Source organism: Sinocyclocheilus grahami, unplaced genomic scaffold (assembly GCF_001515645.1).
Source record: "Sinocyclocheilus grahami isolate Dianchi unplaced genomic scaffold, SAMN03320097.WGS_v1.1 scaffold149.1, whole genome shotgun sequence".
Classification (NCBI taxonomy): domain Eukaryota; kingdom Metazoa; phylum Chordata; class Actinopteri; order Cypriniformes; family Cyprinidae; genus Sinocyclocheilus; species Sinocyclocheilus grahami.
Window position 1 is genome coordinate 2,671,451 of NW_015505328.1, and position 18,505 is coordinate 2,689,955.

The following is an 18,505-nucleotide window of genomic DNA, read 5'->3' on the forward strand; positions in this document are numbered from 1 at the left end:
AGATGTTACTGTAGTTCTAAAATAAATATGAATATGCATTAATTCATCTCACTCACACAAAAAAAGCAGATTCAGTATTCCTCAAAATGAATAAAAATCTCAGAATATGACGCAAACCTGCAATAATTAAATGTTAAACAACACAATTATCCTTTATGTATTTAATCCCTTTTTATTAACCAATGTCTTTGCTTCTGACCTTCGATGATCCAGTTCAACCATACTAATAAGCAAAAATTACTCTAGACAAACATTTGTGTGTCTTCTTTTATTGTTGAAGTGTGTTGAAATTTCTTCTTCTGCATTCTACTGTACGGACGTACATTTCCTTTCCCTTCATCCTGAGGCTTATTCATTTCACTTTTGGTGTGAAAAGGCTTTTATATTTGCCAAAAATAGCACTTTTTTTATTTTAAAAACAAACAAGCAAGCCCTGTCCAGATTTTTAAAAAGTAACGCAAAAGTAACGTAACACATTACTTTCCATAAAAAGTAACTAAGTAACATAACTAGTTACTTTTTTATGGAGTAATGCAATATTGTAATGCATTACTTTTAAAAGTAACTTTCCCCAGCACTGTATTATATATAATATATTTAATAGATTATATGAGCATCCGCTTTATTTATCTGATTTAACTTGATCAGCACCCTCTTTGTTTATCAGATTTACTAAGAATGCACAGAATTGATATGTATTTTAAGTATATGATGTATATATGTTATATCATATTATATTGCTCTCTGTGTTTCTCAAAGGGTTTTCAGTGGTACTCTGCTGCATGGTCTTGAGGCTGCCATAAGAGGGGGTCACCAGTGTGAGGCTCTGCTTGCAGGGGACGCTGTTACTTGGCAGCTCTACTCCATCCTGCTAGAGGCATTGACAGGTCCTGCAGTATCAGCAACAGCAAGCAGGGGTCGAGGAGAGGGGCAGAGACAGGCTCAGCAAAGAGGGAGGGGCCAGGGGGGGAGAGGACGGGGCAATGAAGGGAGAGGGAGGTGCAATAGGGGAGGAAAGAGGGGCAACAGTAGCAGAGGAACGACGTCTTCAGACAGTGCTGTGGACAACAGGTTTGCACTGTTGACCTTTGATGACTCTCAGCAGTGGTGGCCTTGAAATGGCAGCAGGAAATGAAAGATTAGATTTGAAAGGTTAGTTCAGGAGAGGAGAATAAAGAATTTCAGAGATAGTTATGTTTTTAACTATGTTCTTATGTGGCCTTTCACTTTATAAAAGCATGATGTGGCTGAGGATGTGCCACTTCTCAGATTAGAGTATCTTTTACCGACTTCATTTCAGGAAACACAAATTGTTTTGTTTACTATGAAAATGTTTTACTATGAGAGCTGTTACGTATGCACTAGGTTAATATGCACTGAATCTATTTTGCAGCTACATCATGAAAATGGTCTGTTTAATGTAGACTTTTATACTATTTAATTGAATGAACTTTTATGAAAAAGAATGTAGAATTCGTATATTATCTTGGGACCAATATTCTGTTGCTCCACTCCCTTTTTATAAAATATTTAATTGTGTGTAGTGTAATTTGCTAATATCATGTTTTTAATAGGATCTGATTCCTCCCCCTAATTAGGTAAAGCTTAAAGGGGTCATATGATGCTTTTTTAACGATCATTATTTTGTGTATTTGGTGTAACAGAATATGTTGACATGCTTTATTGTTCAAAAAAACATTATTTTTCAAATATTGTACATTATTGTAGGTCCTCTATGCCCCGCTTCTCTCAAACGCTTCGTTTTCTACAAAGTCCCTCCTTCCGACAAGCGCAGTCTGCTCTGATTGGCCAGCTGACCCAGTGCATTGTGATTGGCCGAACACCACAAGCACTCGTCGGAAATGTACCATAATCGTAAGCTTCATCTTTCAAAATAAATGTAAAGACAGAGCCTGAAAGGGGAACAGAGTTGCGTGACAGACACAATGATGAAGCTGGTATGTGTTTGCATTACACAAGCCACGGTTAAGACCGCAGACTCCACTGTGATGTCTCTCTCTCTCTCTCTCTCACACACGCGCGCACACACACACACACACACACGATGCGCAAAACTCCGCATTTGAACAGTCAATAGCAAATACTTAAACTAATAACAAAAACATACTTACAGTAGCTGATTCAGAAGCGCCAGATTGTCATAGCAAAGTCAGAATTACCTCCTCTCCTCGGTTCACGAAGCGGTCGTCCATAAAATGCATTGCTGTTCTGTTGTAAGTAATCGTAAAGATTCCTAAATGCATCTACTTCCGGAAGGCCAAATAAAGTGCTTTTGCTTTCGCCTAGAAACACACAGCGTCTCCCTGACATGGCTGCTTCAACACTAACTGCGGTTACTGAAACCACGCCTTCTTTCTTTGCGTGCACATTTGGGCGGCATTATGCTAATATTTCCACATAGTGAGGTAGATATGTGGGGGCGTGTTAGAACGAGCCGTTTTAGGGGGGCGTGGCAGAGTCTTAACTTTGATAAAGAATATCTCTTTGGTTTTGAGACTTTAGTCTTTGCAACTTCAGGGATCTTATCTATGCACAATCAGCTTGTAACACTCCAAAGAGAAAGGAACACTTGAAATCGCATCACATGACCCCTTTAATTATTGTGCCAATGAGACGACAGCCAATATGGTGTAGTCGTGACTGAATACAAAACTTCAGTGATATTCTGTTTCAAAACAGCACATAATCTCTTGGTTCCCTGCTGTTGCTCTCTGGAATTAACTGCAGACTGAAATTAAGTTGCAAATTATCAAGTGCAATTTTACTGGAAAGTGTTGTTGTGCTCTAGTGGATGTCAATCAAGGCACATCCTTACAAGAAACTTGTTTTAAGTTTCATATCTCTTGGCGGAAGTGAGTATTTTAGTGGGTAACTTTTCATATATTGAAAGTATCGCTTATATTTCAAAGTATTTGTTTCTGAAATGTCTAATTGCGCTTAACCATGAAAAGTTCTGTTGATGACTAAACAAGACACAAGTTAATTAGTAACACACATTAACATAAACATAGCAAAACCAAAATACAAGCATAATTTTAATCTCAAGAGGTGTTGAATGCAGAGGCGGACAGTAACTAAGTACATTTACTTGAGTATTGTACTTAAGTACACTTTTTGAGTATCTGTACTTTACTTGAGTATTATTTTTTCTGGGAACTTATGACTTTAACTTCACTACTTTTGAAAAACAAATATTATACTTTTCACTCCACTACATTTCTATCAAGATCCTCGAAGTAGAAAGTCGTAAGCAGCTTTGAAAGTCAGTGGGTGATTTTCTTTCTTCTCTAAAAACTGTATTTTTTCAGACAGTTTATCAGTAATCACTCTTGTAGGGCTACTTGAAGTGATTTCCCAGCATATTTTGAACACTGACTAGTTCCAAATGTGATATTTATTTACAACAATTCAATAATAAGAAATTAATATTGTGGTATATATTAGACACAATATTGTCCGACTTTGCTAAATTGTGTATGTGAAAATATTACCTATAAAGCCACAGAAGAACTGTTGTGCGTCTCCTAATAAAACACAAAAGGTGTTTGACTGAAGCAGCACTGCACAGACCATTCTGTGTGTGATATCAAAGTACCGCAAGAGCGATTAGACAGCATTTTTTACATTTTTGTTTTGATCAAATAAGTCTTGCTGTTTTGCTTTTTTGTTAAAGCAGTGTTGCTGTTGTAAAGTTAATTTACTTTTGGTACTTAAGTACTTTTAAAAGCAAGTACTTCTGTACTTTTACTTAAGTAAAAATCTGTCTTTACAACTTTTACTTGTAATGGAGTAATATTTGACCAGCGGTATCTGTACTTTCACTCAAGTAATGAAGTTGAGTACTTTGTCCGCCTCTGGTTGAATGTAATGACTTCTCTCTTTGTCCTGGCATTTTAAGATAGGCAGTTGAATATGAATTATAATTAATCTTTGTTGTATTAAAAAAAAAAGATTATGTTCAAATGTGTTTGTATAACTTTAAGAAATGTATTTGAAAATCTATTAAATTTGGGCTATATTCAATAACATTTTGTATTTTATTTTTTTGTTTAATTTAGAAAATTCAACTTTACAAGAATTACATTTTAAAATATATTTAAATACAAGTCATTTTTAATTTGATAATATTTCACAATATTCCTGATTTTACAGTATGAACAAATAAATGCAGCCTTGGTGAGCAAAGGGCAAAAGAAACTTTTGGTCTGAAGTGTACATAAAACAAAACATTGTGCTAATAAGTTTCATTAATTTTCTAGACACAATTTTCTTTTAAACAGTCGTTCTTGTCCTGAATTATATCTGTCAGTTTGTTGGCGTGTGGTATTAAGTGTATAGTGGTAGTCCGGGGGTCTAATCTTGGCATGAGGGGCTGGAGAGGGCGGATCAGATGTCAGATCCCTGACTGTAATAGCAGTCGCGCCTGGAGATTCCCACAGACTCCGTGGGAAGCATTCTTACGATTTAATAACACAGCCACACTGACAGACGAGACCGAGACAGCAGAAAATAGGGTGTGTGAGAGAGAGAGCTGCTGGCATTTCAAACTGGATGGGAGAGGACTCGAGCACAGGAGGGCGGGCACCGACTCAGATCTGTGTATTTTTGACACACTCGTACAGGAACATGGCCATGGGCAGGACTGGGATACAGCTGCAGTTTCTGCTGTACTCGGTGTCAGCCTACCTTTCACCGTACAATCTGGAAAATATCCTCCCGATTCCTACAGGTATGAGAGCGCGAGCGCGTGAGGGATTATCAGTTTGTGATAATGAGAGCGTGTGGCTGTGTTGTGTTTGCGTACGTATGCAGCTTTTCATATAAATATACAATTTTAGACATAGACAGACAGGTAAATGTACTGCATATATTAAAAAATATATATAATACAATTTTAATCACATGTTACTTATTACATTATATTATATTACATGTAGATGCATTATAGGGCCCAAACGTTTTACATTCTTTTCTCGGTTTTTAATTATTTTTTTAATTAATAATTTTCAGTTGTAAATTATGTTATCAGCATAACAATTTGAATGAGAACTTGTGCAAAATCTGTAAATGTAAATTAACTTGTTGATAAGTGACCTAGAAACTGCAATTAAATAATAAATATCCTTGTTCATTAAACGTCATAATGTTACCCCACTGTTTATTTTGGACATTAGTACAATACAAACATTGTATATGCATATTGTATGAATGTATCTTTAATATGCAGGTGTGGATTTGGTTGCACATTGGGATTAAAATGACCTGACATATTGTACGCTTGTTATTCCTATATTTACTTTGTCTATGCTGTCAAAATGTATGCTTGGTAATTTATATACAGTTAGTGTAGATCAGCTTGTGATTAATTCATGTTCTATATTTCATCTTAAAGGTGTTGCATGTTTTATCAGGCTTCATATTTCCGAAGTGATATTAAGTCTTGTTCAGATCTTATGTTAAATTCTATAGGCTATGTTGTCATTCATCCGTACGTATCCCTTTTCTATTAGGTGTATTTTTCATATAGTTTTTTAAAGCAGCTAAACAGCAGTGCCAATAAGATTATTGATTATAATTAATGTCTCTCTGTCTCGTCTGGTTGGTTTTGTGGTTTATTCTTTTAGACCGGGATCCAAATGATATCTTGAAAAGATTTGACCCTTGTTGTCTGCTGACCCCGCCTCCCCCTCCTTTGTTCCCGCCCCCTCCTGGTGTCTGGAAAAGAGAGCCTGTGGGTAACATAATATTAGTGTACATAATTCTAACGGCAGGAAATGACAGCTTGTCTTTTAATCCACCATTTATCTGTTGTTGTTGTTTTTTAAGACCTTGCCTAGTCGTGTGGAGGGGACGAGAGTAAGAGAGGAGGATGGGGAGCAGGTGAAGGAACTCTGTGTGGCAGGACCACCAGGACCTCCTGGACCTGTTGGACCACAGGTAAGGCACACAAAGAGTTAACAAAGACCCTCCCCAGACAACTAAGTGAGATGGAGAACAAAATATATTAATTCATAGGTTTTACTTTGTTTTAGGGTCACAGTGGCATCCCAGGGATGGAGGGACCAAAAGGAGATAAGGTAAGATGGGTTAACATCTGGTTTACAAGGAATCAGTTGCTTATGGGTCTGTTCATTTTGAAGTCTTTTATAAAACTGAACTGTTCTTCTTTTCACTTTAGGGTGACATCGGAAGACCAGGGTCAAAGGTCAGATTCTCATCTTTGATCTTCTAAAGTATTTATTCATTATTGTGCACCAAATGCATGCATAACGGTAATGATGGAAAGTCAGGGATGGCTTCCAGACTTCATAGAGCACATGGAGCAGAAATCTTTTTTATACCATTTCTGTCATATAAAATATCTCTGTTTATGTCGAGGCAGGTTGCATTTTGCAGACCATGCTGTTTATGACATGCTCTCTTGGTACATGTAATAGTTTTACAGGGTATCAGGCCATGTGCTGTTTCATTGGCTGCAGTGCACTGCAGTTCTGCCCTGTAATATTACTTAGTGCTTAACTCAGACATTAATCTCAGCCCTGCACTGCTGCTCTCAGTCAAAAAACACACACACACAGCTATTTAAATGCACTGAACTCTTACGCTCCTCAAGCAAAAAGAGGGAAGGAGATTGAAGCACAGGACGTTTTATGGGGGACTGCAAAAATAATTTTCTAAATCAGATTTTTTGTTCTGATTTCCATTAAAAATATAAAAAACATTTACCTGAGAACCACAGCTGCATAAAATGAAACACTTTGTTATCAGAGAAAATATCTCTATCAGAGAAAAATCTTTTTGGATTAAATACATTTTCATTTTATTTTTGTTTATTGTTGGCATTTTTTTGTTAGGGAAATGTGTAAAGAAAATACAATTAATTCAAATTGGGCTCAATAAGATTTTTTTAATGTTTTTGAAATTAGTCTCTTAAGCTCACTAGTATTATAATATTAATAGCCAATATTATCTTGCAATAAATATAGCTCTTCAGTAAACATAATGCAGGTTCTGCCGTTTTATGAGTTGTTACTTATTTGTACACTGATTTTATATATATATATATATTTAAGAATGCTTAGATGTTGTTGTTAGAAAACAAGGCCAGAAATAAAGTTATTTTAAAGTACAGATACAGTAGGGACTAGAAATAGATTCTAGTGTTAAAAGCAAAAGAAGGAGAGTGTTTGAGTAAAGAACCTGGAACACACTCAAAAAGAAGCAGAAGGATTAGATAGGCGGATGTATTAAAGGAATGAAGAGGACTGCTGAGAGGCAGGGATGCTGAGTAGGTGCTTTGTCTTTGATTAAAGCTGCTCTGTACACTCAGCACTTCAGCTGCACTGCCAGATCTGGCTGGGTTGTGTTTGAGTTGGGTGTATAAAAGCAAAATAGCACACAAATATTTCTTCTCTTTGTTTTTGTAGGGTCGTACTGGGCGTCCGGGTCTGCCTGGGAAACCAGGTTCTTTAGGGCTGCCCGGCCCAGAGGGACCTAAGGTGGGTGAGTTTTACCTCTGCACACCATCTGACCCATGTACACTCTTAAAAATAAAGGTGCTTCAAAAGGTTCTTCAAGCGATGCCATAGAAGAACTATTTTTGGTTCCACAAAGAACCATTCAGTCAAAGGTTCTTTAAAGAACCTTTGACTGAATGGTTCTTTGTGGAACCAAAAATAGTTCTTCTATGGCATCGCTTGAAGAACCTTTTGAAGCACCTTTATTTTTAAGAGTGTAGTCTCGCCACATACTGCACTAACATAGTTAAAGGGATAGTTCACCCAAAAATGAAATTCTGTCATAATTACTCACCCTCATGTCGTTCCAAACCCGTAAGACCTTCATTTTTCTTCAGAACACAAGTTAAGATATTTGGATGAAATCCGAGATCTTTCTGTCTCTGCATAGACAGCAATGTCATTACTACATTCAAGGCTCAGAAAAGTAGTAAGGACATCATTAATATTTATTTTACTTAATGACAGAATTTTCATTTTTGGGTGAACTATCCCTTTAAGCTGACAAAACATCTGTTATCACGGTATCAAGTGTCTGGTCTTCATCACTATTGTTCCTATATCAAAGTAAACGCCAAGTCTGAGATCAAGTGTCCCCCTTCACTGATGCCTCTTCCATCAAGAGAAATGGACCCAAATGGATCTAGAAATAGCTCATTAGAGCCTATTTGACTGTTTATATATGACCTCATTGGCAGGGAGAGAAAGGAGACCCAGGGCTGATGGGAATGCCAGGAATGAGGGGATCACCTGGACCTAAAGTGAGTCACGTTCTCCAGGTGTAACTGGTGTACAACTGAAGTAATGGAGTCGAAGTAATGTTGTGCCTTGATTTTTATTTCATAAATAACATTTTATGTCTTCTCTTAATGAGAAAAGGTAAATAATACTTGCCTTCTCTGTCCAATTAGGGCTTTCCAGGCAATAAGGGTGAGAAGGTACTGTACGTTTGTTAAAATCAGCCTAAATGTTTCTTTCCCTTTGTAAAGTTATGGGACTGAACTTTATATTACATAACTCTCTGTACATATTGTTATGGTTTCAGGGAGCACGGGGGGATTCTGGACCTGCAGGTCCAAAAGGAGACAAGGTTAGAGACTAAAAATCAGTTTCTAGACATTAGGGTTCCTTATTAATGATGTTTCCTCTAGAAGAAACCGCAACATGCTACAATTCTTGGAACACGCTATCAACCACCTACACAGAAAACCCTAGTAACTCAGTAGCAACATGCTTAAAATGAATGAATTGAATATGTAGAATTGAAATGTATAGGCACTCAATCATATTCACTTGTGTATCTGGTCTGCTCACTTTAGGGAGCAAATGGACTGCCTGGGATGCTGGGACAGAAGGTATGATGTGACATTTTAACCATTAAAATCAATCTCATGCATGTAACGCTAATATGTTTTGGATGTCACTGATCTGACTCGCTCCTTCTCTCTGAACCTCCCCCTTTCGTCACTCCCCCAGGGTGAAATGGGACCCAAGGGTGAGTCTGGCGTCCCAGGGAAGCGTGGCCCTACAGGACGACCAGGCAAGAGAGGCAAACAGGTGAGGACACACAGCATTCTGCTCTACATCAGAGCTCCAGTCTGTGCTGATACTGAGACCTTGAGTCTCTGAGTGATGATAAGGGAGTGGATTATTGGCGGAAGAAGCTGCGGCATATTTAAAACCTGCATACTCACACGGTTAACCTGTCCCGCCCAGTCAGGGGGTCAGTCTGTGGCTGAGTGTGCGTGTGTGTGTGTGTGTGCCATTTCGTAAGTAACCTGATGAGCTGAAAAGCTCACCGTGCTGGTAGCTGGATTTGGACCAGCAGGGCCTCTGATGTTGGGTCCAGCCCTGCCGCTCATGTTTCCAAACTCTTGTATTACACTGCGGATAGGCACTTCCTGGGAATGTCTTAACTAACTGCTGGGAAATAGTAGGACTGTTACCGTAGGCTGTACCCAGCAAAGATTCCTACTATCAATCAGCTCAGCGCTGTGACACATACACATTTAAGGTTCCTTAGATCACTGCACAGGCTTCGGACTTGAATGTCATTTCAGCACCTGCAACTAGTTTGATGCATTGACTTATATATATACTGTATATATACACACAACTGTGTAAAAGTTTGGGGTCAGTAATATTTTTTTAATACTTTCATTCAGCAAAGATGGCTTAAATTGATCAAAAGTGACTTTAAGGACATTTATTATTGTTACAAAATATTTTTATTTCAATTGCCAATTCAAAAAAAATCCTGAATAAAAATATAACAGTTTACACAAAAATTGTAAGCAGCACAACTATTTTATATTAATTACAAGAAATGCTTTTTGAGCACTAAATCAGCATATTATAATGGTTTCTGAAGAATCATGTGACACTGAAGACTGGAGTAATGACTGCTGAAAATTCAGCTTTGCCGTCACAGGAAAAATACTTTTTAAAATATTTAAAATACCTTTATAATAATATTACACAATATTACTATTACTGCAATTTTGATCAAATAAATCCAGCCTTGGTGAGCATGCATACACTTTTAAACGTACTGTATATGTATATAAACTTTATATATGTAAATATTGATGAGGTTTTATTGGTGTAGATGAGTCAATGGATTTACCTCAATTATTTATGGCGTAGGGGCCTGATGGAGACAGAGGTTTTCCAGGGCCAGTGGGTCCCACTGGTCCACCTGGACCCAGGGGCCACCCAGGACCTCCTGGGGTACCTGCATCAGGTGAGATAACATATATGCACACAATTTATTTCTGAATCACCTATTAGGATGTCTGCAGATCCGAAGTAAGGTTTTGAACGTTCTGGTCTTTTAAGCAGAGTTTTTGATAAGTAAATCAGTGCATTTCTGTTCTAGCTTAACAGCGATGTCTAATGAAATCTAAATGCTTTTGTTTGTTGGTATCTAATGATGATCAGGGCTGTTTGTAGTTGGAGAAAAAGGTGAGAAGGGATTGCCCGGTCCTCCTGGAGTCTGCGACTGCAGCTTCCCTTCTCTCAGTCCAGCCAGTGCCCCGTTACAACACCGTAACAAATATGACAAAGTTCCAGCGGTAAGACACACACTCTCTATGCTGAGGACTTCCCATTTACTTCTAATGTGAATGTTACTTCTGTAATGTGAGGTGAAAGATATTCAGTAAGAAACTTGATTTGAACCATTTGCACTACATACCAGAATGAATCACAACTAAATACAAGTTAGCTAAAAGGTAAATGATAATAAATGTAAAATAATTTATTGTAAAATAATAAAGAGACCTTCCCCCATTCCACTGCCTGCTAACATATTATTTAGGCCCTTAATTGAGCTGTTTTCATTGTGCGGATTTTGGGTTTTATTATCATTCTGGGTAACCTGATGTACACACATTGTCCCCACTCAACAAGCCAAATTTGACATAAGACCGAATTTAATTTGTGTGTTTATAATGGAATCAATAAGCCTGTTCGTTCAGTGTTTATATCTGCTTCTTGATCAGTTTGTGTTTCCTGGTCAGATATTCGTTGTGGGCAGTGAGGAAGAGCTAAAAGGTCTCCAGGAAGATAACGCACTTGCCTTCAGGAAGGATCAGAGGTCTCTTTACTTCAGGGATGAAAATGGATGGAAGCCCATTCAGGTACAGGGTCATTTTGAATACACTGCTATGAAACATGCAGCCATACTAGTATTTTGGGAACAGGAGCATGTTATTTATATTTTAGCTGATGCCGCTCCAGGCGACTGAGAGGATGAGGGATGGGAATGGAGTCTGCGGTGATGGAGAGGTGCAGGAACTCAACGGGGAAGAATGCGACGACGGAAACAAGGTTGTTACGGATGACTGCGTTGGTGAGTCACATGATCATAGAGACAACCACATTCTGAATATATGAAAATGCCTAAACATAAAATTAATCAGTGGTAAATTTATCTTATTTTGAGGATTATTTAGATCAATACAGAAAATCAGCACTCACATTTTCTTGGAGTAGTCTGTTGGTCATTCATTAGTCTTATCAATCCTCTTTCTCTCACTCACTCCACCTCTGTCTCTTTCCTGTTCTTTGTCTCTGTCTCTGTGTGTAGGCTGTAAAAAGGCATACTGTGGCGATGGATATCGCAATGAGGGTGTGGAGGAGTGTGACGGGAAAGACTTTGGCTACCAGACCTGCAAATCATATCTGCCCGGGTATGCACACCACACCACAAGCACACACACACACACACACACAGGTTTGTTTTTATGGTTTATGGGGACTCTCCATAGGCGTAATGGTTTTTATACTGTACAAACTGTATTTTCTATTGCCCTACACCAACCCTACCCCTAAACCTACCCCTCACAGGAAACTTTATGCATTTTTAGATTTTCAAAAAAACTCATTCTGAATTATTTATAAGCCTTTTGAATTACGGGGACACTGAAAATGTCCTCATAAATCACCTTCTTGTTGTAATACCTATGTCATACCCATGTTATTATACAAATTTGTGTCCTCATAAAACACAATTTGGGTAGACTTTTCAGAAATGTGAAGCTGAACTTTATTATTATTATTGTTTAATTATTTTATATTTAATTATTATTATTTTAATATGTAATTATATTGAATTGTAATATTGAAAAAAAATAACACTTCATCTTTTTGCCTTCACTAATTTTTTTTACATGGCTCTGGGTGTAACTATAAAAAAATTAAAAGTACAAATATTTCTCAATTAATATGATATATTATAATATTTAATAACAGCAGTATGCATGTCAATTATAGAAAAGCAAAATCCTTTTAAAATAGTTTAACATGGAGTACGGCATATCAGGTCATGTCATTTTAATTATTTTATTTTTTTATGATTTGTATTTTAATGTTTAACCACTATTTATTTACATTTATTTATTCTTTATAATTATTATTTTTTTATATAATTTTTAATATATTTTATTAATAACACTTAATCCTTTTGCCTTCTCTAATTTATTTTACATGGTCCAGGGTGTAACTATAAAATTAAAAGTACAAATATTTCCCAATTAATATGAGGTAATAACAGCAGTATGCATATCAATTATAGAAAAACTAAATCCTTTTAAAATAGTTTTAGGTGGAAAACAGCATGTCACGCTGGAGGACATGTCAGCCTCCAAAAAGTATTTCATGTCAACACCCAATATGATGGATGTTTAAGGGCTCTCTCTTATCTTTTTGTACAAATAGCACCTTTGGGCAGCTCAGGTGCACCGACTCCTGTTTCATCGACTCAACCGGCTGTAAATACAGGACCTGAGGCCTACAAAAGTCACACATTCACACTAACACACACACACACACACACACACACAGAGATATGAGGGAGAGCCTGCTGAGATCAAAAGTATTTAACAGATGATCTGAGAGGATTTGGCTGTTTCTGTCTCCATCGCCTTCCTTCACACTCCAGACACACACACATTATAAGGTTCAACTCAGTGGGTACGGTACTATTTGTAGTACTGCTTGTTGATGCTGCTAGTATGTTTTGAATGGCAGCTGAGCTGGTGGATGAATGTTTTAGGAGTTGTGTAATGAAAAGTCATTATTATTTAAATGAATGTATAATATGTTTATATGAAACGTATTTATTTGTTTGGTATTGCAAATGCATGATTAGGTCTGTGCATGTTTCTGTATGTGTATCATGAGTTTGTTTCCAAGCGACTAAGCAGTATTTTGCTGGTATGTGCCTTGTAAAGCATGTACTGTAAAAACAGGTATTTATTGTATTTATTTATTCATTGAACCAAACTTTTATGAAAAGATAGCTAATAATTATATGCTTGATTATTTTTCACAGAAACAAGTTGTAATGTTTATTTGAGTTAAATGATGATTTATTCAGTCAGAGCAATAAATTGCAAGCATGTCCAGTGGGTGGCACTGTTTCCCAGGGTCTCACATGTGTCCTTCCTCTTGATTCAGAGCTTTAATACAGCATTTCATACTGGCACAGATTTCAAATACAGATAGATTTAAAAATGAAACTTAGAATGAGGAAAAACAAAGAGTATTTTTTCTTTGGTGTATTAGAAAGTCTTGATTTAATGAGTTAGATGAAGAGTTAGTAACAAAGGGCTCCAGCAGCCACAAGAATCAGAAACAGGACAATACGGTCTAATAAACTCACTTGTTAGTTTTAGAAATGTAACTTTGTTTACTTTTCTATTTATAGTTTCATCCATTTCAAACATTTATTCTGCTCACCTTAAGCCTAAAACACGGTTTCACTCTTAGTGGTTAACTTTCTTCCATTTTACAAAAACTGATGCCCTTTATTTGAAACAGTAACACTAATCTGTATGCACAGATTTAACACTCTTTCCTTTTGCCATATTTTGTTAAGCCATGTTTTAATCTCCATTTTTTTCTCATTTTTATTCTGTTAGTCATCTAATAATTTGCCCTTTTAATCTATTCAGGTTATGTTAAAAGCTGATAGGATAATTAATAAAAGCCTTGTCAGGTATGGTAAGCAAATTGAATAGGCATAATATATTTGTTCCAGAAACATATTAAATGTTAAAACACTTATTATTGACTGAAGAAAATGTATTAGATAGGTAAACACTTTTTATACGAATCAGGGGTTTTAATATGGCTGCATCTGTAATAGGGAAACAATTTCTTGAAATGTGGATGACCAAAAAAAAAAACTATTATTATTTTTTTTTTTACATCAAACTAGAATGTTTTCACAGATAATGCAGTTGTGATTGATAAAGTGGTGCTTGAGTGAGTTGGTTTGACCTACAGATTTGTCTGCTGTTCTTCACTGACGATGAGGATGATGCTTAAAATATGTCCTGCAAAAGGTTAGCACCAAACTTCATATTGTCCCATTTCATCTTAAATGAGTCCTCATGGCAGGAGGTTGTGGGTTGACTGTGAAAACAAAACAGGAAGAGTTAATTTTCAATAAGACAGGTAATTCCAGAATTAGTTTCAGTGTTTACTTGTTTTTAAATGAAACCAATCAACTGAGGAAATGATAAAACTATTTATTTTCAGTTTTGTATGCACAATTGTTTCATCCTGGATCTGATAATAACTGGATCCTGAAACAAACTGTTTACATTGAAACAGAGACTTGTAGACATTATACACCACCATTCAAAAGCGGTTGGTAAGATGTTTTCGGTCACTAATGTTCACCAAGTCTATATTTTTTTTAATCAAAAATACAGTAAAAACAGAAATAATGTGAAATATTATTACAATTACTATTTTTGTCTTATCCTGAATCACTATGGTATTGTAATAAGTGCTTATATTCAGATTATTTTAAACCTGTATGGACGACAACCACTGTGGCATAGCCCAGTACCTGCGTGACTTGCTTTCTATTTTAATATATATTAAATTGTAATGTTTGCTGCTCTAGACATTTTTTTTTTTTTATTATCGTTGAAAACACTATTATTGTTGAAAACACTTGCGCTGCTTAATATTTTGTGGAACCCATGATACATATTTTTTGATGAATAGGAATTTCAAAGGAACAGCATTTATCTGAAATATAAATATTTTGTAACAAATCTTTACAGTCAATTTTGATCAATTAAATGTGAGATTAATAATTTAATGTGATAATATATATATATATATGTATTTTTTTTTTGAAAAATTTAAAAATATATATATAATTATATTAATTATAAATAAACAAAATATAAATATACAAAAATTATTAAAAATTATTCTATTCATTTCTTTAAAAATATATATATTTTTCAGTTCATCATTGTGTGAGCATCATAATACTATATACTTAAAAAGCTGTTAATATGCAGATTTTTTGCTTTCAAATCAAACACTATGATATATTGATACTAAATATGTTCAGGAATTGTTATGAAAACTTCTCTCATCCTATTTTCACCTGCTTTTTTGCCACTAATTTTAGGCTACTTTATATATGTAGTTGTGTATAAAGCAAAGGCAATATTACAATTGTATAAATATTTTTAAAAATAAATAAATAAAACAAATAAGATCATCTGCCTCAAGCCTGTCTAAATGAACAGAGGCAACATTGTGAGCACTGTCATTGAACAGAAACTTCACCTTTCCTCACATACACTCTCACATACAAAGAGGTTGTTGTACCTCTGTTCTCCTTGCTGGGGTAGGTACGTGGGAAGGGCCTGAACTCTTCAGGAGGGGGGAAGTCCTCAATAGGATGGAAGTGAAACTTCGATTCAAAGTCATCTGGAAAGCAGACAAAGAAAGGAAAAAAAATGCTATGTTAAATTAAAGAGTTTGCATATGCGCAATCACAAACATACAAATATACATGCAGAAAATCATATTGTCACAGTAGTTCATTTCTAGTGTAACTGCTTGTTGCTGTTCATCAGATGGTAATTATAGCCCATTTAGACCTTTAGCTTCATCGTCAATGATCATCATCACCTGCAGTCTCACCTAAGCTGTGCAGGTGTCCGTTGCGTACTGAGCTGGGCGGAGCTGACAGTGGGAGAGGAGGAGGGGGTGGGATCCTACTGGAGAGTTCAGTGTTAGGAGACCGAGCAGGGGGAGCAGGGGGTGGAGCCATCCGTGGAGCACCTGTCAATCCAAAAATCTTAATAAATGACTGATTAGTTCATCTCAGTTACGTTTTCATTTTAGTTTTTCTTCTAATATTTATACATAATATTTCCAAACACACTACCATTCAAAAGTGTTTAATAACACTTATAAAGTCCCATTAGTTAATATTAACTAAGATTAATCAATGCTTTTGAAGTATTTTTCAATGTTAGTTAATTTTAACTGATGTAGTTAACTCATGTTAGCAGATGGAATCTTGCATTATTGTATAGTAATTGCACTTTTTAAAAAATTATTCAGCAAGGATGCATTAAATTGATCAGAAGTGACAGTAAAGACATTTATAATGTTACAAATATTTCTATTTAAGTAAATGCTGTTCTTTTAAACTTTCTATTCATCAGTGAATCCTTATTAAAAGAACACATTTCCACATAAATATTAAGCAGCACAACTGTCTTCAACATTAATAATAATATTTCTTGCAGCAGCAAATCAGCATATTAGAATGATTTCTGAAGGATCATGTGATACTGAAGACTGCAGTAATGGGTGCTGAAAAATCAGCTTTGCCATCATAGGAATATTTTAATATATAATACATATATAACTAAGGTCATTAGGTCATTAACCTGCAAAACGTGGCACTGCAGGAGGTCGTCTACTGGGGGCGGTACAGGGGTAAGACGGTGGCAAAAGTGGTACGCTGGGCCTGTATGTGGGTGAAGGCATGGGAGGTACTTTCTGAGGTAGCGGAGGCGGTGCTGAGGAGAGGTGACTGCATGCAAACGAAGCAGGAAGAGGAGGAGGAGGTGGGGGAGGAGGCCCTAAAGAACTGTCCTTCATTTCTAATGGCCCCGGAGAAGGGGGCGGAGGGAAGAAGACTCCAGATGATCTGTTAGAGAGTGAGGACGGAGGTGGTGGAGGGTAGAAGACCCCAAATGACCTATCAGGGAGAGAGGATGGAGGGACTGATGGAGGAGGTGGAGGGGGTGGAGGGTAGAAGACCCCAGACGATCTGTCAGGGAGCGAGGACAGAGGGAATGATGGAGGCGGTGGAGGGGGCGGAGGGTAGAAGACCCCAGACGATCTGTCAGGAAGTGAGAACGCAGGAACCGAGGGAGGCAGTGGAGGAGGCGGAGACGTAGGCATGGGAATGGAGTGTGATTGGACGGGTAACCAAGTGGGTTTTGCCATTTGAGGAGGAGGGGGTGGGGGAAGGCAGGTGGGGAGAGGAGGTGGTCTATTACTGGGCCGCTCCTGAGGAGGAGGTGGAGGGGCAGAAGAAGGAGGAGTAGAAGACAGTTTGAAAGAAGGATGTGTAGTTTGGCTTGGGGAGGGAGGGGCTGTGTATGAGGAAATAGGCCGAGTTTTTGACAGTGAGGAGGCTCTTTCCAAAGGTTTGTGGGAGGGGGAAAGATCAGGGGCGCTTCCTCTGAACCCGTCTTCCTGTGATGGAGGGTTCCAGAGAGGCTGCTTCAGGCTGGCGGTAGAGCCGGAGCGAGACACTGAAACACAAACAAGCCATTTCAAAAAGTCATTCAAAATTTGTCCAGCACTGAAAAAGTACAAAGCATGAGAATAAACAGGTCTGACTTCAATACCCGGGTTGTGATGTGGCTGCTTGTCTCTTTGTCCCACTGGTTTGAGTACAGGAAATCCCCCAGCAAATAGTCCACCCAGAGTTGGACCCACTGCAGATGGAGCAGATCCTGCTGTGTTTGTAGAGTTTCCAGCAGCCACATTTCTTCCACTGTCATCCACACTGTTCACTTTAGGTTCTGCAAATACATACATTATCATTATGCTTACTGTGATTTCACCAAGTAGATCATGCTCCTGGATCACACTGCAATACACCATTCAGATTCTAGGGTTAGATTTAGTCTTAAAAGGGTCCTATTATGCTCTTTTACAAAGTCTTGATTTTGTTTTGGGTGTGTACTAGAACAGGCTCTCATACTAGGTTTGTCGAAAAACACATTATTTTTCACATATTTTACATTATTACAACACCTCTCTCCCCAGTCTGGCATGAACGGCTTGAATAGTTCCTGTATTAAATGAAGGCCCGCCTTCTGAAATACAAAATATGCTGTGATTGGTTAGCTGGGCCAGTGTGTGTTGTGATTGGCACCACTCGGCGCCTGGTCGGGAAATGTCAGGCCTCTTACCATAACCAGCTGCGAGCTTCAGTGTAAATATTGCGTCAATGTCAAATCAATTTGAGCGCGATTTAAACCCGGATGATGGTAACCACTCTAAGTTCATCTGCCTTGGGAAAGCTAGCGTGTCTCCGACATAGTGATAACACTCGTTGCCTTTTCTAGACCAGGTCTCGTCCCATTCGTCGGTATTTGTGATATCACAAATCCCGG

At 37.3% G+C, this 18,505-nt stretch overlaps 3 protein-coding genes across 4 annotated transcripts in view; 2 read left to right on the forward strand and 1 right to left on the reverse strand.

Moving 5' to 3' along the window:
- Positions 1-1,629, forward strand: part of aste1b (asteroid homolog 1b) — an 8,128-nt gene extending 6,499 nt beyond the window's left edge. For both annotated transcript variants that reach the window (XM_016281323.1, XM_016281322.1), the window contains exon 5: positions 760-1,629. In XM_016281323.1, coding sequence (XP_016136809.1) covers positions 760-1,117 — 358 coding nt within the window. In that variant the 3' untranslated portion in view covers positions 1,118-1,629. The remainder of the gene's footprint in view (positions 1-759) is intronic.
- A 2,756-nt stretch (positions 1,630-4,385) lies between these two features.
- Positions 4,386-13,340, forward strand: LOC107591998 (acetylcholinesterase collagenic tail peptide). Its single transcript, XM_016281324.1, has 17 exons — positions 4,386-4,750; positions 5,646-5,752; positions 5,848-5,958; positions 6,054-6,098; positions 6,200-6,226; positions 7,449-7,520; positions 8,237-8,299; positions 8,450-8,476; positions 8,584-8,628; positions 8,858-8,893; positions 9,015-9,095; positions 10,185-10,281; positions 10,479-10,612; positions 11,060-11,179; positions 11,265-11,391; positions 11,629-11,731; positions 12,759-13,340. Exons 1-17 carry the CDS (start codon positions 4,573-4,575, stop codon positions 12,826-12,828), a joined length of 1,443 nt encoding a protein of 480 aa, XP_016136810.1. The 5' UTR covers positions 4,386-4,572; the 3' UTR covers positions 12,829-13,340.
- A 32-nt stretch (positions 13,341-13,372) lies between these two features.
- LOC107592062 (formin-like protein 3) lies at positions 13,373-17,924 on the reverse strand. Its single transcript, XM_016281421.1, has 5 exons — positions 17,732-17,924; positions 16,760-17,635; positions 16,002-16,142; positions 15,684-15,785; positions 13,373-14,459 (listed from the first exon to the last, which is right to left on the reverse strand). Exons 1-5 carry the CDS (start codon positions 17,922-17,924, stop codon positions 14,419-14,421), a joined length of 1,353 nt encoding a protein of 450 aa, XP_016136907.1. The 3' UTR covers positions 13,373-14,418.
- Positions 17,925-18,505: the final 581 nt, after the last annotated feature.

Bases quoted from the DNA above. Each gene is read 5' to 3' on its own strand.
- LOC107591998 (XM_016281324.1), top strand. From the start codon at position 4,573: ATGGGAGAGGACTCGAGCACAGGAGGGCGGGCACCGACTCAGATCTGT. The intron at 4,751-5,645 runs GTATGAGAGCGC...TTATTCTTTTAG, and splicing joins TATCCTCCCGATTCCTACAG to ACCGGGATCCAAATGATATC. The intron at 5,959-6,053 runs GTAAGGCACACA...ACTTTGTTTTAG, and splicing joins CTGGACCTGTTGGACCACAG to GGTCACAGTGGCATCCCAGG.
- LOC107592062 (XM_016281421.1), bottom strand. From the start codon at position 17,924: ATGTATGTATTTGCAGAACCTAAAGTGAACAGTGTGGATGACAGTGGA. The intron at 16,143-16,759 runs GTTAATGACCTA...TTGGATTGACAG, and splicing joins TGCAGTGCCACGTTTTGCAG to GTGCTCCACGGATGGCTCCA. The intron at 14,460-15,683 runs GTACAACAACCT...TTGTTTTCACAG, and splicing joins CCCCAGCAAGGAGAACAGAG to TCAACCCACAACCTCCTGCC.